This window comes from Eublepharis macularius, chromosome 8, assembly GCF_028583425.1.
Source record: "Eublepharis macularius isolate TG4126 chromosome 8, MPM_Emac_v1.0, whole genome shotgun sequence".
In the NCBI taxonomy this organism is placed as follows: Eukaryota; Metazoa; Chordata; class Lepidosauria; order Squamata; family Eublepharidae; genus Eublepharis; species Eublepharis macularius.
The window spans coordinates 89,533,962-89,555,358 of record NC_072797.1 but is presented as its reverse complement, the minus strand read 5'-3'; the positions used below and the strand labels follow the sequence as shown (position 1 = coordinate 89,555,358).

Genomic DNA, 21,397 nt, shown 5'->3' with positions numbered 1-21,397 from the left:
GAAGGGAGTGGGGAGTGACTGCTGCTCATTGGAAGAGCCTCTGCTTTGCATGCAGGAGGTCCCAGGTTCAATCACTGCCATCTCCAGCTAAAAGGACCAGGCAGTAGGTGATGTGAAAGACATCTACCTGAAACCCTAGAGTGCCGCTGCCAACCAGAGTAGACAATACTGACTGTGATGGACCAGTGGACTGATTCAGTATAAGGCAGCTTCATGTGGTATATTCATTTTTTCCTCACAACAATCACCCTGTAGGTTAGGCTGAGTGTGCGTAACTTGCCCAAGGTCACCCAGCAAACTTCCATGGCAGAGTGGTGATTCTAACCTGGTGATTATATATAACCGGATTATCTCTCCTAGTTGAAGTTTGTCAACTAAACTATATACTAAAAAGTTGTACAACTATAGTTTATAGATTGCTGTGTTGACTAAAGCCATAAAATCCTGACTAATCCAGTAGTGGGTGTCCTAATGTTATTTCCTCTAATGTTCTTTTGCTTTTAGGGTAGCTTGCATTTTCTTTTTTGTAGGGGAAAAGTACTTTTAAAACATTTAACATAAAAGTAATCTCAGCTGTCTGGAGCCAGAGGAAACAGCCTCTTCAACTGTTTCCACTCTGTTTTGAATTGGATGTCTGGATTCCTTAATTAATTCCCTAATTAATTTCTGTGTTAATTAGCAAAACTTCCAAACAGTTTAAATAAGAATTCAAAATTGCAGGCATCTGGGATGGCCTTGTTTGGCTCCCTTTTTTGAAGATGATGTTAGTGAAAAGTATATATAAAGAGATCCCCTTTAAACATGCACATAGCAGCAAAATCCTTGGTAATAAAAAGGAAAAATTACTTCATTCAATAATTATATGAACAGAGACAGGATATATTTAAGAGGTTCAAAGAAGTTATATTCTGCATTAGAGTTAATTTGATGTTTTAATACATGGAAATATATTGGTCACAAAACTTATACTGTACCTCCTGGTTATGTAGAGCCTCTTTTTTCAGTCAACTGCTTGTTTTCAACTTTAAGTTTACTTAAAATTTTACTGAAAAGAAATGTACAAAGACAGCCATTGAATTGAGGATTAATCACTATGGAAACTGAAATGTGGTGACTGAAAAGGGGGAGGATGTATTCTCCCCTCAGCTTCCTGCCAGCTGTCATATTCAACCTTTGCGGCATGAATCCTGTCCAAAATATAGACTGTGACCAGCTCTAAGAAACTATATCTGTATTTTTATAAATTGGTACAAGTATCACACTATAAAAGAAGACTTAATCCCTTGAATTGGATGACAGACACTTGGCACTCTTGACAATGTTTGACAGAGAAATAACAGGATGCTTTGTAGTAAAACCTGGATTAATGGTAAACCCCTCTTTATGTTATTGCAGTGTGGTGTAAATGAGAGAACTAAGCATTCTGTCAGCTGAGGGCGGGGGGGGGAATGTGCTCCTTCTATGCCCAGTGCAGGTTTAAGTGCTCTGTGGAATACTGTAAATACAAAAGAGGTGTTATTTAAGCACTTTGCTTTGTGGCATTTGTATTTTGTATCACATTCGGTATTGGTAGATCATATAAACAAAAGGATTTCTATCAGCTGCAGTAGATTGGATTGTGATGTGTTTGTGGAGAAGGGTTCAGCAAGGAAAGTTGTGACAGAGGTGTGTGGGGAGGAAGAGAAATAGGAACAGACAAATCATTTTCGACTGCGTGTTATTGGTCCATGACAATGAAATGTATTCAAACCATTCTTTGACTGCAGTTTCCTTGGAATTAATCTATGCATTTTGAATGTTCTGTAAATGATACCTTTTTTATATTTCTTGTTATGCAGTCATTCATGCTTCGTAATTGGCCCAGGTGCTGTTCTGTGGTTATTTAATTTTGTAATGTGTGATATTCCAGCTGTTAATGCAAAGATATTTTTAACAAGATTTCAGTTTGGACATGAAGTTTTTTTTTTAATAGAAGTAATGATCATGCAATACAAGCAAGAAAAGTGTGATGTAAAAGCGTACAGCTTTATTCATAGGTTTGAGAAAGGAAAGAAACCGGATGGCTTCTGGATTCACATCCTTGATATTGAGTCTTCCTACTAAGAGGTTAATGGGAAGCAGAAAGCTGATACAAACTAGAGAAAGCTATGCCTTTGACTGACCTGCTGACTTTATACTCCTGTACAATACAAAAGATTATAATTTCATAAAATATCTTTTAGAGGTGGGTTGGACTTGAATTGAAATTTGGATCATTTTAAAGGAAGTAGCCTAAAACAACCACAGTAAAATTGAGTTCGGAATTTTGCAAAGAATTAACATATTGCTACTTTGATTGTAAGTATTTAAGGAAGTTTGTTAACACTAATATTTATTATATGAACGTTTAAGGTGTCAAAGTAGACTTTTCACAGCATGACAATTGTATTTTATATTTTTTAAAAATCCCTTTATCGGTATGTTAAAGTATTAACTAGAAGCACTGGTGATGGGCTAATATGAGGGAAGGAATTAGTATTCAGCTGTGATGGATACTGCTGGCCACTCAAAAGCTGTGTAGTTCTGGCTGCTTCCACAACCTCTCTCTGATGCTGGCTGGTAAAGACATGAGGGCCCTTTTCTCTTCAATTACGTCTTAGTGGCAGTAGACAAATACCTGTTCTGTCTTTCCTTCCTGCCAGAAGCTAGTTGCCACTTACTAGAAGCCTGTAACCTAAGAATCGGCTGGTACATTAAAACTGATATAACTTCCTGCAGTTGCCCATTTGAGACTGCATGTTCATAGAATTCTACTTTCTCTTTCTCTCTCTTCTGGATCATGTTTGTATACTCTGCTCCGTATTCTGTCCCTTTCCTTCAACCTCTCTGCTTCTAGATCTTTAGGTTTTTTCTACCTCCAAAAATTACCTCCTAGTCAGCTTTCCTTTCTCCTGTGTGAGTTTTCAGTCCCATCCAATTTGGCAGTTTTAAGGCAAACTCTGAACTTTTTGTTGCTGAGAGCTTTGTTTTCCAACATTACATCAGTTCATTAGTCAAATTCACTACAAAACACAAGATAGGTAGCAGTGTTAATCTATTTCTAGCAGTGGAAAAGAGCAAGAGTCCAGTTGCATCTGTAAGACTAAGAAAATTAGTGGTAGGGTACAAAACACAATGTAAGGTATCTGTGTAATTTCTGTTTGATACACAATATTCTTTACTATTTTCATCTTCATAATGGGAGATTATTTTATTACTTCCTTGCTTGATAAAGATGACACTATGTTGTTATATGCAGCATGAAAAGTGACTCTTCACTGTGAGCAGTCATTATTTTTATTCTTACCCCTTCCGAGGAACTCCCCCCCCCAAATGAAAACCTGATAGCTCTCTCAATCATGGCATTAGCTACTAAGAAAAAAATCAGGCCTCAAGAATGCCACCTCACATGGTGGCAACGGTGGGCAAGTCACACATGGTGGCAGTTTCAGTATTATAAAATGATTGCTTTCTTTAAAATAAACTGTTTTGTGCTTTAAAACAATCAGCTCAGTGGACAGGTGGGTATGGCTTATCTAAAGTTCCAGGCTGAATGGATCCTTCAAGTCTGGCAGATGTGAAGAGGATCATATAATGCCTGCAAACATGCTCAGGCTTGTCTTGCAGGGGTCTAGAATGACCCGTTTTCCAAAATTGCACTACAGTTCAGTTTGAGCTTTTCAGTGTGGCGATGGGACAGAATGGAAGCTTTGATAGAGCACAACAAAGGAAACAATAAGCTCAGTGGACAGATGGCTAGGAGTCATCTAAAGTTCCAGGCTGAATGGCTTCTTCAAGTCTGGAAAATGTGAAGAGATTCAGAAGATGTTTACAAACATGCCCAGGCTTGTCTTGCAGACTGCTAGAATGACCCCATTTTCTGAATTTGCGATACAGTTGAGTTTTTCTATGTGGCTATGGACATAAGGGAAGCTTTGAGAGAGAGCTCGAACACAGGGCTTTTACCTGCTCCTACTATATACAAAACAATTCAGGTTGCAAACAGTGGTTTCCTTGGGGGATCATTGCGACCCTCAGTTCCAAAGGTAATGTGAAACCCCAAAGCCAAAAATAGGACATCTTTGCACAACAAATATCTATGGGTATAAATTATGGAGAGAAATTTTAGTTTTCATTATTTGTTCCACCTTCCTCTAAAATGGAGATAGTAGGTCCATCTATTTATACATGAAAACAGTGCTAAAATCATTTTTCAGTATTTGTTAGGGGTCACTAGAACCCCTAGTACAGTTATGCAAAGTACTTTCACTTTCAAGCCAAGTCTATTGGGGGCCAGAATGACCCCCTTTACACTTTTGATGAATCACAGACTTAAAAAAGAAAGGAAGTGTGGACGAAAGAGAGGAACTTCAGGGCATTAGAGTTCATTGAGGAGAAAGCATAACAGGAAATTGGTGTCTAGAAATTTTTAAATGGGTAAACCAATTTTTTAATGACTTCTGGGGTTAGAATAACTCCCATTTTCTTGTTAAATAGCTCATAGTAAGAACTGATTCAGTAGTTGCATTATTTAACTTCTGTTTTTGCATTGGCTGAGCATAAAATCTTGAAGATTGTTTTTCAGACAATTTTGGCACCATTGTTGATAGCATTAGGAATTTCAATCATCTTAAAAAATGTTTCTTAATTTACCCAGCCAGTGAAATACCCATTCATTTTCTGTGATGCTGTTCTCAAAACAGAGTTTTAAAGTTTGGCTTGAAATGGTTTAACATATCAATGAGACACTAGAATATACAGCAATTAAATTATATTATTATTTAATTAGATAATTATATTATGTTGTGCTCAGTGGCACTGTATTTTGTAATATTGGGACGCTAAAACTGCATAGGATTAGGCAACATTAAGTAAAACATCATTAATATTCTTATTTATACAGTGCCATTCAGTTGCATGGTATTTTACAGAGTATAAGGAGAGGTACTTGCCCCAAGGAAACGTACTAGGGGGTGTGCATCTAGAAAGTTTCTGATTCAGTTCTGGAATCTTCCCATTTCATTACTAGCTTATTTTGGTTCAGCTGATTCCAGGTAGGAACTGATCAGGTGTTTTTTCAAAAAAAATTCGGTCCATTGTGCAAACAGTGTGTGCAGTGTGGGAGTGATGGTGGTAAATGAGGCTCTGGGGCAGCTGTTTTCATGCTTAACCAAAAACAGCATCAACCGTTAATTCTCCTCCTAGTCTAAACCATTGATCCATTCCGTTTTTCCTCAAGCACAGTCACACAAATACAACAGCAGCAACAGACCTATAAAAGGCGAGTGTCGGCAGGTAGAGCAAGGTGTCAGACAGGCAAGCCAGCCTGCCTGCCATACCTGTGAATGTATATCTACTGGGGGTGGGTGGGTAGTAGTGTAACTGTTTTCTTGCTTCACTGTATCTTTGCTACGCTTTGTTTGGGTTGAGCGGTGTTATCAATACAGCTGAGACGGAGCGTCTGGGAACCGACCGACCTTGAGAAACTTGGCTCTGCATCTTTTCCAGGACTTTCATGCTTCGCAGCTTTGTGCCAACTTCAACTGACTGTCGTTTGAACTGGGGGGAGGAGACTGAGGGTATAACTTTTCTAGGAGGACTTTGCTTTGGCATTCCATGCAGTTCTATGTACAGTGTACTTCCAGGGAGCAAATCTCTAATAAAGACCTTTAACTCATACAGCTGTGTCTGATGGAGTCTGAGAGAACCCCCTAGCCAGGGCTAATGCAAGGGAGTGTTTCCAAGTAGGATAATGCTGTAACAAATGCAAAAAACAATCCTGCTTCATGTTCACTTTTCTTTTTCTGTAGTTCCAATAACTTACTACCTTGGCATTCTGCTGTTGCCTTTGATTTCATATTTTGATCCCACAATGAGGGGCAAATTCAGACCCCTTGTTTAAATGCTTAACATTCTGCTGCAAAACAGTGTTCTCGCTGCCAGTCTTCTCCATCACCCAAGTGAAGGTAGGCAGGCAGACAGAATGATTGGCTGAATTCCTCCCCCTCCCCCAAACAGGGCAAGCAGGATTGCTTTTGAAAGGGAGGAGTTACATGTTTGCCAATTGACTCAGAAAAAGAGCCCTGAAAGATTATGGAAGCAATCCTAAACAGGTATACTTAGATGTAAGTCCCATGTTATTCAATAGTGCTTACTCCCAGGCTATTATCTTTCAAATAGCAGCCTATTCCTTCCAAACTTTTACAAAGCTGATAGGAGGGGATGGGGACTGAAGTGGCAGGGAGGAAGAACCATTTCCCAGGTCGTTATGGGGATGGATGGGGAGTTGCAGTACATTGGTTTCATTCCCCCTTCCAACCAACAGAGTTAATAATCTAAAGTCTGTCCCCTTATTGGCATTGTTCAGGAAATCAAGCAACTTTTTGGTGGGAGAGCCTCATTTCAATTTAGTTTCCCAGATTTGGTTCAGTGTTCTAGAAGCTGCTTTAATAAGCCAAACCAGTGAGTTCAGTGTGTAATTTTGGTTATTTTTTAATGCACACCCCTAGAGCTTACAGTCAGTGTTCCCTCTAAGGTGTGCAGGATGGTGTTCCCTCTAAGGATGGTATAGGATGGGGATGGTGTAGGATGGGGCCGGCGCAGACCAAGCCTGCCCATCCCCATCCTTCATCCCTGGTCCCTCAGTGGCATAAGCCAAGCCTGCCCCCACCCCATCCTGCGCCATCCTTCATCCCCAGGCCCTCAGCGGCATAGGCCAAGCCTACCCCATCCTGCACCATCCTTCATCCCCGGGCCCTCAGCAGCATAGGCCAAGCCTGCCCCGGCCCCATCCTGTGCCATCCTTCATCCCCGCGCCCTCAGCAGTGCAGACTAAGCCTGCTCCAGCCCCATGCTGCACCATCCTTCATCCCCAGGCCCTCAGTGGCGCAAGCCAAGCCTACAGGCCCCATCCTGCACCATCCTTCATCCCCAGCCCCATCCTACGCCATCCTTACTGTTCAGAGGGCACCAGCTGAGCTGGAAGGTGATGCCACCAGAGAGGAATCACCACTGCACTCCAAAAGCAATCCTGTGCGCCAAGAGGTAAGATTCTGTGCGCAATTGCGCACAAGCACACACTAGAGGGAACGCTGCTTACAGTCTCCATTTACTACAAGGGAGAAAACAGGCATGGGAATGAAGTGGAAGGTGGATAAACAGTTGAAGAATATCTGTTCATTCATGACATGTACTTCAGCTGCTTACCAGTCAAAGTAAAATATTTCCTCTTCATCATACTGTTTGTAAACCTGTGAAGTGTTTGTAGTTATAGTGGTTTTCAGTACATGATTATCACTTGTGGAAATGTTGAGTTGCAATTTGTTTAGATGTATTGCTTTGAATGTTGGACAATTCAAATGAACCCAGCAGTACTGTATCAACAGATTTTGCTGGTGGATCTTTTTAGTGAGTTGGCTTTCAACCAGAAGACTAAATAAAGTCAATTTAAGGGCAATCCATGATTAGGACTGTGCGTTTTGGTATTCGCTTTGGGTAAAAATACCTGAAGTGGAGCCAATCCAGAAAGATTTTGGATATCCGAATCAAAGCTTTCGGAATGCTTCGGAAAACTTCGGGGCTGAGTTTAAAGGGCCCTGCTGCTGCTTGCAAGCAGCGTCGAGGCCCTTTAAACATCATCCCACCCCCATCCACCCACCCCCACCTACCTTGTTGGCGGCAGCTGCCACCGCCTGAGCCTGCGGGGCGTTGGGGAACGCTGGAGCTGCCTCCTCTGGCCCTTCCTGCCGCTTAAATGGCCACGACGTGCTGCCACCGCAGCAGCCATTTGAGGGGCAGTAAGGGCCGGAGGAGCCGGAGAAAGCCCCTCCTGCCCCTCAAATGGCCGCTGCGGCGCTGGTGCGCCACGGCCATTTGAGGGGCAGGAAGGGCCAGAGGAGGCAGCTCCGGCGTTCCCCAATGCCCCAGAGGCTCAGGCAGCGGCACGAGGCTGCTGCGATGGCCTGGAACCTCCAGGCCATCGCAGCCTTGTGCCGCTGTTGCCATGGCAGCAGCAGCCCACAGCACAACTGACCCTCCCGCCAGGTAAGGTAAGTGGATGGAGGGTGGAGGGGTTCCCCAGGGGGGTGGGGGTTGGAAGGGTTGCCCCGGGGGGTGGGGAGTAGGTGTGGGGGAGTTGCCCCCCTCGCTTCAGTATGCTCTGAATATTTATGGAGCATACCGAAGCGAGTAATGTACTTTAATTCTGAAGCAGCTTGCCGCTTCGGAATTAAGGTATTTCCGAATTTTTTCCCACTTCGGGTAAACCTGAAGCGGGAAACCCAAATCAACCCCCTCCTGCACACCCCTATTCGTGATTGCTTGAAGCTTGTTCTGTCCTTAATTTGCTGGATACTATGTTTACTGTAAGTTTATTTTTTAAGTCTCTAGGCTAAAACCTTTAAGCAGTTATTTTTAAAAAGGGTTTCTTAGGGAGGGATTTGTGAACATACTTAGAAATATTGTTTCTCCTTTTTAAATTACAGATCCGTCTGCGAGAACTTATTTACAGTGATCACTAGTCATTTTAACAATAATTCTGTTCCCTACAAACACAAGAAAGCTTGTGGCTTTCTGTCTGTTTACAAAATTTGGCTATTTTCCAAAAAGATTTTTAAAAAATCTTTTTTGTGTTTAAACCGATGTATAGATCAAAGCATTTAATGAATGAGATAAATAAATGGATGTTCTGAGATTTTTTTAAAAAGCTTGTTAGTACAGTTTTTCTGTAGAGCTGATATAATAGTATAAGGATCAGCAACTGGAGTTCCCAGGACTGAATCTAGTCCCCTGAAGAAGACTGGGAAAACTCTCCTAGTTACCAACCAAGAGGTTTAAAGAAAGTAGGTTTGTCCCCATTCTGCTGACAGTGGGATAATTGTTAGCATAATGTACCTCACAAGATTGTTGTGAAGATAAGACTGGGTATGCACACTTCAAGCACTCTGAAGGAATGTTGGTGAGAAAACATAAATAACAACAACTGGGGTACCAGTCTCCACCCCTCATAGTATTTCTTCTGTTAAAAAAAGATGATGTCCAAGGCAATAGTGATAATTCCAATTAATTAGTAACAGATGATTCAAATAGATATTGAGGGACCTTGTCACAATGACCTCAGAAAGGTGATTTCTGTCATCAAAACTCATATATTAAATAAATCAAGCATGATACAATCATATAATGAAAACTAGAGAGCAGGAAATATTGAAGTGCTTTATTTTAACTTTCATTTAGAAAGACAGACAGACTGCAGAAGAAGTTATATCAAGATGGAAGAGTGCTAGGAAGCAGCGTTTAGTAAGTGAAACCCTCAGTCCCTCTGTTCTTTATGTTACACATCCTGTACACCAGAAGGAGAAGAGGGTCCACCAAGTAGGCTCATTTACCTTCCTGATTGGAAAGACGCCCAAAAGAATCCGCAGGTAAGAATATTTTGGAATTATGGTCTTAAATAGGCTTACTGTTTTGTCTCTTTATTTTCTGTTGTATATGTTTTAGCCTTCAGTGGAAATAAGTAATAACTAATGGGTGACCCAAAAGGACTTGATGGGGCATCTCACATTCCCCTCCTGCACCATGTCCTCTTTCCCTTCCCTGCCTCCCCCTTTCCTGCTTCCTTTTTTCTTCCCCATTCACCTTTGTCTGTCCCCCTTTTTTCACTTTCCCCTCTTTGCCCCCAAGCAGCCACTTCTACTATGGGCCAGTTGCATAGTATCGGCTGAGCCGGGCCAAAGTGCATGGTGAGGAACCTGCAAGGACTTATGTGGGATACTTTCCTCTATATCCCCTTCCCCATACTATTTCCTCTTTCCCTCCTGGCATCCCCCATATGCTAACCTTTCTCTATGTCCTTCTTTCCATCAGACCTATTAAAAAACTTACCTTTTATCTGTCGCCCATTTTCATTGATATTTACTTCATTTATATACTGCCTTCCTCCACAGTGGAGACCCCAAACAGGCTTATAGCATGCTTCTTGTCTCCATATTATCTTCACAACAACCCTGAGAGGTAAGTTAGGCTAAGAGTGTGTGACTGGAACTAAGTCACCCAATGAGCTTCCACAGCAGAGTGGTGATTTGTATCTGGGTCTCCCAGATCCTACTCTGAAACTCTAATTACACTACACTAGCTTTAGAGGGGCTGCTGTTGGGTAGTAGCAAGCAGCCAGGCCTGGGTGAGTCATGCAGGTCACGTGCTATGAAGTTGCCCAGTGTTTGCTTCTGGCCCTGGCCCCAATCAGTCCCCCCCCCCAGGTCAAAACAGCTCTGGAAAGGGCCCTGCCCTTCCCCCCTGCCTTTTCCTGACAGAAACCAAGCCTGGAATACTGACCAAACTGTTACTTGGTTGCCTAAAAGAGTAAATCACCATCCAGTGTTTTGCCACTTCTTCCGTTGTATATACTTCTTAGTCCCAAGTTTATCTTGGTGGAAGCTAGTGAGCCTCAGAAGCTTGTTGCAGTATAAGCCATAACAAAAAGAAGAACAATAAAGTCTCCCTAACTCATGGCAACTATCTTCAATTTGGTTTGCTTGGATTCCCTACCACACAAAGGAAGTTATGGCATGTCAGTATCTTTTTTGTTTATAAGTTCTGTTACTGTGATTCTATTTAAAATGTATTTTGAGTATATTTTGATATTTCATAATAGTTGAGTGAATTTTATCCTTGTTGAAATGCTTGGTATTACAGCTTGTAGAAGTTCCTTTATTTCTGGCGAACAGGAGTAATAAACGTTAATGGCTGTGGTAGCATTGTTGCTTATTATTTAATAGCTATGATAATTAGTGCCATTGAGAGAACTCAGCACCAAGCAACACAGAACCACATAAAATTATTAGTGCATTATTTGATAGGTGTAATAGCCACCTTCTTTATTAAATATTGTTTGGTATTTCTGTGCCTTAGAATATCATTTAAGTTTACTTAAATCATATTATATTATATCTGGAACCCACATGGTTTATCTCTGAAGACTGAGACATGAACTTCTGAAGAGAGTGTTTTTATATACATTTATTGCATATCATAGATACGCATTTTTAGCAGTCGGTATATCTCCTGTGTATTTATGGGAAACAAGGAAATGTAACCCCTTTTTCATTAATATTGCCTTTCATGTGGGTTAAATTGAACCCCACTAAAAGGTATGGGGTGGATGGTTATGTCAACTTTTTTGGAGAATTTTTATGTAAGGGCACATCATGTCAGAAGTAGAGGTGGGCATGAACCAGGAAAAAAATGAACCGTGTGGTTCATGGTTCATCCAATTTCATAAACCATGAACTTTCATGAACTTGCCCCAGTTTGTGAATCGGTTCGTAGTTTGTGGGGTTTAAATACCCCTTTCTGTACTGCTGCAGAGTGGCACAGAAAGGGGCATTTCACCCCCCACCAGCTTGGATCAGCTGCTTATCAGGGAGATCCCCAACAAGCAGCTGATCTAGGGGTTTAAATGCCCCTTTCTGTGCTGCTTCACAGCAGCAGGGAAAAGGGCATTCCCCCCACTGGCTTGGATCAGCTGCTTGTCGGGGAGATCCTTGACAAGCAGCTGATCTGGGGGTTTAAATGCCTCTTTCTGTGCTTCTTCGCAGCAGCAGGGAAAGGGACATTCCCCCCACCAGCTTGGATCAGCTGCTTGTCGGGGAGATCCCCGACAAGCAGTTGATCTGGCGGTTTAAATGCTCCTTTTTGTTCTGCTTTGCAGCAGCATGGAAAGGGGCATTTCACCCCTGCAGGTTTGGATCAGCTGCTTGTCAGGGATGCCTGACAAGCAGCTGATCAGGGGTTTAAATGCCCCTTTCCATGCTACTTGGCAGCAGCATAGAAAGGGGTATTGGGCTTCACAAGAACCAAACGAACTGGTAGATCAGTTCGTGGAAGTTCGTGGAAAACGGGCTTCCACGAACCACTGGTTCGCGAAGCACGAACCGGCCCAATTCGTGACGAACTTTAGTTCGTCCTGCAGTTCATGTCCATCTCTAGTCTGAAGTGAAAGTGTATGAACTTTACCATGACTCAGTCGTACAGTAGGTTGCCTTATTATGAACATGGCCAAAATGAAAAAACTAGTTTTGAAGGACTTTGTCTAACTAACATAATTTTTTTTGAGATTGTCATTAGGCAGTTTTAGGTGATTGTTACCCTCCATAAAAACTGGGTATCAAATGAACTTATCAACTATGAAATAAATGAGAAAAGTGGTGTAAAGACGCAGAAAAAGGTCGCTTCATATTTGTTTGTAAATCCTAAACAGAGGTACATCAACTTTAATTAAGAGGGGTGTAATTCTCTTTAGGATTACAATGTCAGTAACCTGATTATAGTAAAGAACTAGCATTTAAGATTACTAGATCCTATTGACATTTAGTATTTTAGCTTAAATCAGTTGTGTTCTGAGCTGAATATAGCTAGCAGTTTATTTATTTATTTTTATTTTCTTCAATTTATAGTCTGCCCTCCCCACACAAGTGGGCTCAGGGCGGATCACAACAGACTTAAAATACACCACATTAAAAAGTTCATTTAATTTTTGTTTCTTTTTAACCACACTGTTATAAAAAAGCATAGTAATTGTCATGGTCAGGGATGGACATTATATGACCAGAGAATAAATGCATAAATAAATACAATGTAGTTTTCTTTTGTGCAGTTGGTAGGATCTAACTCTAGAATAAATGTTGTAAACCTAGTTCCCCCATTATTATTTGAAGATCTGACAGTAAAATATTAAAGTTTAAAATAAGGATGCAGATTGAAAAGAAACCAGTTTTCTGTTTCTGAAAGTGTGCCAATTAGCATGTCAGGATTGTTCAAGGCTGTGTCTGTGATTTTTCAGAATAAGGATAATGTAGAATAAGTGTAACATATTCATCAGCAGTAGCTTGACATTCATTCTGCTCTAGTTTGTGATATCATTCTAATATTGTGCCAAATAAATGGTGGATCTTGAAGACTGTAGTTCTGCAGCTGAATACCCTCAGAATGTTGAAAACTTGCACACATTGAATAGATTTCCATAATCTTGTTTCTCTTATGATTATTGTATGATAGCTGGATCATCTGAAACTCCAACCACATGTCAGAAGAGTGTAAACAGAGCCTTTTCAGATTTTCAAGCAATACTCTTCATTGGAGAGAGAAGATCACACAATAAAGTAGATCTGTGAAATGGTGGTGTCATCATCACCCTTTCTTTATAGCCGTGTAATTTTATAGTTGTTATCAAGAAATAGATAAAAGGAAATAATGGGGGAATATCCTGACAAAGCGAACGCTCATACTAGAAACCTCTGTTTCCAAATCGTGACCTTTGAACTCCCCAAAACGGCTGCTTCTTGCACCTCAAAGTAGAGGCAAATCTATTCTAGACCAGTTATCATCACCCTTATAGGTAAATACATTTTGTGAATTAAATGTCATAGTTTTCGTAGGATAAAAACAGGCGTTCTGAGTAGGTTGAATGTACTTCCCTGAAAACAAATTATTCAGAATGCAACAAACGTTCACAACAGTTCCACTACATATTAAAATATTTGACTATTAGACTTTACATGTCAGAATTCCCAGTTTCCTTAGTTGTAATGGAAAGGATAATAGTGCTTGTTCTGTAGGTCTCAGTACAAGATTCAGCAACATTATATTGCAAATAGAGCCACCATTCTTGGGTTACCATGGGAGCACAATATTAGACTTGATCAGCCGCTTGGTTCTGGCTGATTCTAAGGATTTTACAAGAACCACACAAGAAGCAACCACCTGACTCAAGTTCCTAGCAGTAACAATATCCTTCATTAATCCTTCCCTCAATTAATTAGCCCTCAGTTTTTACAAATTGTAATGCTGTGATTCTGAAAGGTTGAAATTACAGGCATGTATTTCCGTGGACAAATAGGCTTGTTAGTTACAAGATTAATATTGTTAATTGATTGGTTTAATGTCTTTGATTTACAAAAGAAAAGAGCTAAAAAACAGCAATGGCTGACAGCACAGATGATGGCAAGTAGTATTAGCTACTGTGCAAAACAAACAAGTAGCAATGTATGTTATCCTACTGCCTTGCTTAGTTTAGGACGGCATGTTCTGTCAGCACAAGGTATGTCCTACCAGCAGAGGAGTTCCTTGCATTGACAAAACACTTGATTCTTACCTGACTGGAGTGCTGCTATGCAAATGGAATGGCCTCAGTGATCCCATCATATTTTCTTTCACTACTTGCAGTGGTATATTTTTAATAAGTTCAATGATTTGGCAGTGAAGCCCTAGCCCATTGCAAGTACATGTCAGGGATTGATCGGATAAGATTTTTTTAGTTGTTCAGTTTCCTTGACTGATCTTTTTGTAATTGGGACAAATAACTATGTTTTGTGTTTATTGATGGGTACAGGAGACAGTTTGAAGAAATAGCTTCTCATTTTAGTATGGCTTCGGTGGATGAACTCGCAAAGCATATTGCCAAAGCGACATCAGAAGAAAGGCAGAAAATGTTGAAAGAATTTTATGGTACAAAGTATCCAGAGCTAAAGGACCTGTTAAAAATTGACGTCCCAGTTTATGTTCAAGAGGGAAGCACGGAAGGAGATGTGTGCACAACGCAATCCAGAAAAAGAAAGTCTCTTAATAAGGATGGAAAATCAAAGTCTGGCCCTTCTGCTGCTTCAGTTTGTCTCTATAGAACTGCAGATCTGTGTGGCCAAAAAAGACATAAAGTAGAAACAAAGCGGTTTCCATATGATCCTTGCATACATGCTGCTGTGTGTCATAATGTAGAAGATAAACAATCACCCACTGTCATTACCCAAGATAGCATTAGTGGGAAAAACAGCCAGTCATTCAAAGACTTTATGGCATCTGACTCATTAAGCAGTAAATCAGGAATAATTGAAGGTCTGTCTGCAAATACCACTCAAGGACAGCAGAACTTGATAGGGACAGAGTCACCAAGAAAACCTTCTCTGTCCCAGTCAGAAAGCAAACAGGCTCAAATATGTAAGAAAAACTCTTTTGCAGACGTACTAGGAGACACCTCTATTTTAAGTGACCTCTTCAAAAGCAATGGAAATAGGCCAAGAGAGCCTCCCAAGAGCTCTCCTTCAGGGCCAGTAGAAAAAGCAGAAATCCGACCAAAAGACTTCTGGGATATACTGAATGAACAGAATGAGGACAGTCTCCAAAAATTCACAGACGTGTCAGCTATAGAGAAGCTGTGTGAAAGGGTTCCTCATACCATTTTGCCAAAGAATGAAGAAGAAGAAGAAGAAGAAGAAGAAGAAGAAGAAGAAGCGAAGTCGCTTTGGAAGAAAAATGATAATTTTTTATGGAAAAAATGCAACACAAATTATGTGGATGATTAATTTACTTCTAGGCACAAGGCTTAGATTCTAAAAATGGAGTAATGAATGCATGATTTAAATATCCACAGGTGCCATAAAAGGCTAGTTTTTCATCTTGGAAGTAACCCAGGGTCTCACAGCCTTTTCAGCTCCTTTTCAGCATTGTCTTTTGTAATTGCATTGTTTCAGTTTCTCCTGTTCAGAGAATAAGAACCTGCTCATATCTTCATAGAACCTGTTCATTTGTAGGCATTACAAAAGGAACATGCCCTTGAAACAGAGCCAAGGTCCAGTATCATAGGCCATGGACATGAATAAAAAGCCTTTTCAGCACCTGTGGGTATTTTCAGTTTGTTGTTATTGACTGATGCTGCTGTATTACTTCTATTCTAACTACAGAAATATTTTATTTTAATCAGTATTTAGGGCACAAGCCTTCTCTGTGCATAGAAGAATCTGTATAAAGCTGAATAGAGACTGTTTCTGCCTGCTATGATCTTTAACATGCACACCGGCAACACAATGGGCGATAAGAGAAAACAGGACACCTGCATGTGCCTCTTACATCCCTGTTTAGCTCCCATATTAGGTTTGATTTAAAGGTGATACTGGCTAATGCAGAAATAGTCATCCATGGGATTTTAATAGCTCTTTATTTTTATTTTATAATTTTTCCAACATTAATAAAATGTAAACTTTTAACACCAAACAAGTGATTTGTATAATAAAATTTAAGATATTGAGCTAAACAACCTGATACACAGATTTTATACCATATACAATTCATATAAAAGAAAATCCTTAATTTTTTTGGGTACAGAGTTGTCAGTTATAGCATAGTTGGTTACAAATTCAAAAAATGGGAACCATTTTTCTGTATATGAAGACTGATAATTGGGATTGTTCATAGATGTTATCTGATCAGTTATTTTCTCCATTGTAAACAGGTTCCAAACCTTCAGCAACCAGTATTTGACAGTGGGGATCTTGTTTGTCTTCCAATTCTGAGCTAATGCAGCCTTAGCTGCTGACAACAATAAAGAAACAAGATATTTTCTCAGTTTTGAACACACATTATCATTCCATAAGTTGAGCAAGATGGTTTCTGGGTATCTCTCAAAAAAGGGTTATCTCAGATTCCCTTTGGTCTTTCTTGAGGTTTGTTCCAAATGATTTCCTGCAGTTTTTTCCTGCAATCTGTATCTATGCTTGTTTTTCATTCTGAGTGATATATAATATTAGGTTTTTGAGTTGTGCTGCCTCATAATATTTTAATAAATTTGGAAAACCTAAGCCTCCTAATTTGGAGGGTCTTGTCAATAAATTAAAATTTATTCTAGGCTTTTTATTTGACCAAATAAATTTATTTAGTTTTGATTGCCAGACCTTTATTTCCTTTGGACTTATTTTGATAGGAATGTTCTGGAACAAAAATAAATATTTGGGTAAAATTATGGCTTTTATTCAGTTTTTTGCAACCAAGTTTATTGTGATTTCGTCCAATCATGTAAAAGATTTTGTATTTGTTTATTAAGGAGTTTAAAATTACATTCAGATAAGTCTTTTAAGTTGGTTGGAACAATAACACCTAAGTGCCTCCAAGATTTCAATACCCATTTAAACTGGCAATTGTCTGTGATTACTTTTTTGGTATTTGGGAGAATATAGGATAAATTTCAGTTTTTGAGTAAATAATGGTAAATCCTGAAACAGCACTGTAGAGTTTGGTATTTTGGACAAGATTACTTAAGGATTTTGTTGGGTTACTTAAGTAAATGACAACATCGTCTGCAAATAAGCTTCGTTTGTGGCATTGAGTCAGTCGTGATTCCCTTTACATTTTGATCCTGACAGGTGTGCTAGAGGTTCAACTGTAATCACAAATGGGTGAGGGGACAGCCTTGTCTTGTACCTCTTGTCAGTAATGGGCAGCCCAATCCTAAGAAGGGCAGAGAAAGTGAAGAGGAACCGAACTAAGGCTTGCGACCGCGCATCTAGCCCGTACGCCCGCGTAAGTGGCCCTCCGCCCGCGCTGGGACGCAGCGCTGGCCCGCCGGCGGGCCAGCACCGGTGCAAGCCACAGGCGCCCGGGCGGCGGCGCAGGAGTGGCGTAGAGCCCTACGCCGATGCAGGGGGGGCGGGGAGCAAGGCGGGGTCGGAGTTAGTCCGCTCCCTAAGCTCCTCCAGAAGCGGGAACGCCCACAGCGGCGCAAAAAAGCTACGCCACGGAAAAAGAAGGCGTAGCCCATAGGCGTCCATGGAACGGCGAAAAATCAGCCCCCTCTCTGAGCGCCCCGCCCCGCCCCTATGGCCCGAAGGAGCATAGGATGAGAACTATCCCAGGGACCAATCAGCGTGCGCGCCCGGCGTGGACGAGCCCCCCTCTCTGCACCCAATCACCTGCGACCGCGCCCTACAAAACATCCGGCCAGCGCTGCCCAAACCCCCAGGTAAGTGAGCACTCGGCCGGAGGCTCTGCCCGTCTGCTGAGTGGCATTGCCCCTTTGAAAACCGAAACGGGCTGAGGGCATTCACGTTGGCAGGCGCAGAATGCACTCGGGGGACTTTGCGAAAAACTGGGGGAACTTCACATAAAGGGGAAGAGGTGCAAATGTCTGCCTAACTCTCTTTCTACCGTGATAGAAAGAATGACTCAACAGCTAACTGGACTCATGCATGCTAGTTGCTTCTAACTAAGCACAAACAAACTAACCCTTCCGTGGCAGAAGGGAATGACACTTTGCAAATTAACCGCATGCTCTCCCGTTTCCTTGCAGGTGCCCTGACTCTGGCGCTCCCACCTGGTGATGACCGACGGAGCGCTGACAGGTGAGGAGGAGGTGGGGGGGGCATTCCGCAGATTAGTGCAAACCGCCCATTCACCTGAACCCACCCGCTCACTTGCCACTTTGGGTGAGGCCCAGCAGGGGTGGGGAACAACCATGGCCGCCCCTGGCTGCCTCAGAGGCAGGCGCCTCGAAAACCACATGTGGCCAGGTGTTTGTTGTGACCAGCTCATTCCCTCCCATAAAGGTAAAGGCTTCCCAAGGCTGAGTGCATCCTCGCCAGACCGTCAGGCATCAGCTGCTTCCCTCGACCATGTGCAACCCCCCCCCCCGGATGGCAGAGTGTGGGGCTTGCCTTGCCAGTGGAACGAGGCAAAGCCCACACGTGTCTTTTTCCCCCACAGGCACGTCCAGGGCATGGCTGCTCCCCCGCGCCCCGCCCTCCCCAAACATCTCTGACAGACGGTTGGCTGCAGCCCAGGAAGCACCGTCGCGCCGCGGCCTGCATCCCAGCCCCGCCCCTCCGAGCGGGAAGGAGGGCTGTGTGGAATGCTCCGGCTCCCTCGCCAGCCTAAACGCAAGCCCGCTCTTTCCAGTGCAATAAAACGAGATGTACAACAACTGTCTTCTGTGTCTGAGAGTCTGACTTCGTCCTCCGCCCCTCCCCCAACACTCCTGTCATATCTCCCCACCTGCACATTGCCACAAATGTATCCGACACACCCCGTCTTGCCTCCCCGCCCCCTCCCTCCCTCCTCCTCCCCTGTATTTGACCAGTGTCTGTACCACCCATCTGCCGAAGAGAACTTGATTCTCAGAAGCCTATGCCACAATAACATTGGATAGTTGTAAAGGTGCTACGGGACCCTTTTTGAATTCGCTACCACAGGCTAACACGGCTAATCCCCCTGTATCTATGGCCAGGTAGAGGGTTGGGGCGGGGCATGTGAGCGGGGAGGGGGATCAATCCCCGGTGGGGAAAGTAGCTGGCACCCGATAAGCCAGGGAGAGGGTGCTGCGAGCTGCCGCTGCAAGGGGGCGGGAGATGGCAGGGGAAATGGTCCGCTCGCGGGAACCCTAACCCCCACCAATGGAGAATCCAGGGTGGTGGCAGGCGGATGCCATATCCCGGGCAGGAGGTCTCACGCGCCTGGGGAGGGTCGCCCCCATCACAGCCGCAGCCCCAGCAACACAGTCCCATGAGCGGCCGCCTCCCAGAGTGGGTCCAGCCCCTCGGGCGTCTGCAGCAGCCCCATTGGTCATTCCAACACCTTCCACCCCAGGGCGTCCTGCCTCGCATCCAATCCCGTGGAGCAGTTGCCAGCCTCCCACGCCAACAGGCCATGGTTGTTGGGAGGGGTGGGGTGTGCCTCTCGAGTCCGTGCCGAAGCCCTGCTCAGGCGGCTCGTCGCCATCCTCGACCCTCCGGCCCCACCCGCTGCAGCAGCTCCACCCGCCCCAGAGGCACCCCTCCCTCGGGCCCAGTTGCGTGCGAGAGGCCGGGCCCGTGGACGGCCAAGGGGGTCCGGCCGCCGGCCTCGCCGGTGACCGCCGCTGCCGCCTTGGGGGTGGGGTGGGGTGTTTTGCTGCACAGGCGGCTCTCCTACACGCCTCCCCTTCCTCACGTCTGCTGGGGGAGGTGGGATGATATAATAATAAAGGCTGATTTCTGTGCAATGGGTGTCTGTGTTCTTTGCCTTGGGATGGGGACGAGGGGGCAGGCCCGCTGTGTCTGCCTCTTGGTGGCGGCCTCAGGCCAGCCCTCCCCTTTGGCGCCACTTGGGGGCTGTCCCCTGCTGCCAGAGACTGGCTGCTGCCCTGGATTCCTCATGGCAGGGCGCCTGCCAGTCCCATGCCAACCTCTCTGGACGCGGCCGCCACGGACTTGGTGCTACATTGGGCAAACGGGGGAAAGGCTTCTCAGACTACGCCCACCCCTCTCCTTCCCGACTGCGAGCCCCGCCCGACACATGAGCCGAGGCAGTCTGCCGGCATGGGCGCAGTTTGCCTGCTGCTCTGGGGCCTGGCCGGGATCGCGTGCTGCCCATAGGCTGCGCCTTTCCTGGCCCCTCCCCCTGACGCTTGTCAGGAACAGCGCCCTTTGGCTGCGCCTGGCGGCGGCCGTGCATCAGACCCGCCCACAACACTTTCTGGTTCTCCAAAATTGCATCTCTGCGCCACTGCGGGCGCCGCTGCGGCCACACTTTGCTGGCACAGGATCCGGCCCGGCGGCGCCGCCAGACCACCAGTGCAGCCGCGTCGGCGTTGGGGCCGGCCATAGGATTGCGCTGAAAATGTTTGTTCTATAATTATTGATACATACCTGTGTTACAGGAGATTGATATATGTTTCTTAAGAAATTTTAAGACATCAGTGGTTTTTAAGCAATTAAGAGGTGACATTACACCATTTTAAGAAATTTGTTTTATACTAATGAACCATTATTTTTTGTATTTTTTGATTATCTCATTATACAATTCTTTTTGAGCTATCAAATTTGAATAAGAAGCCTTTCTGTTTACATACCTCTGTACCTGAGTTACAGCATTTGGTGAGAAAAAATTGTATATAATATAACCTTGAACAATAACTTTTAACCAGTAAACAAAACAGCCCCAACTTCTTGTATACCTCTCTCCTATTTCTTGTACAACCCCGCCAAAATTCCCCATTACCCACCCTATTACTAGACTACAATTAACTTAATTTCTTGATAAGAATTAGCTTATTTTAAGGCCCCCCTTTAATCTATAAAACACTCTAAAATTAAATAGTAATAACACAACTTAACTGGAAACAATTATCCAAAATTTCTTAAACCTCTATTATGACATCGTCTTGCAGAAATCTGATCCAAATCAGATAGACTTAGATATACCCCTTAGTTTATCTGCAAGTCTTATTTTTGGGAGACCGAAGAAACCAAATCCCCCTCCCCTCCCCCTCCTTTTATAAGCTGATGTTGACAAAGTAAAGTACTCTTACTTCTAGATGTTGTGTAGTAAAAAGTCCAACAGAGTTTCAGGTTTTCATCTGGTGTTTGAGTTGAAGCCGTTTTTCATGTGGCACTTTGTTTCATCTTCCATGGATGATTTTAAATTCAAAGATTCAAGAAGAGATTTGCCTGATGCTTCATCATGAGCTTGATACAGGTCCCATTCTGATGTACTAGAAGTTTGGATGCACTGTTCCATCTATAACATTTGCTTCAGTAAGCTTTTGTGTTATGGGTATGAGTTTTTTCCTCTTTTGTAGGATTTC

General features: G+C 43.2%; 1 protein-coding gene across 1 annotated transcript; it reads left to right on the top strand.

The window, feature by feature from the left end:
* Nucleotides 1-14,046: 14,046 nt before the first annotated feature.
* Nucleotides 14,047-16,724, top strand: LOC129335024 (DNA excision repair protein ERCC-6-like 2). Its single transcript, XM_054987451.1, has one exon. It carries the CDS (start codon nt 14,439-14,441, stop codon nt 15,369-15,371), a length of 933 nt encoding a protein of 310 aa, XP_054843426.1. The 5' UTR covers nt 14,047-14,438; the 3' UTR covers nt 15,372-16,724.
* Nucleotides 16,725-21,397: the final 4,673 nt, after the last annotated feature.

Bases quoted from the DNA above. Each gene is read 5' to 3' on its own strand.
- LOC129335024 (XM_054987451.1), top strand. From the start codon at position 14,439: ATGGCTTCGGTGGATGAACTCGCAAAGCATATTGCCAAAGCGACATCA.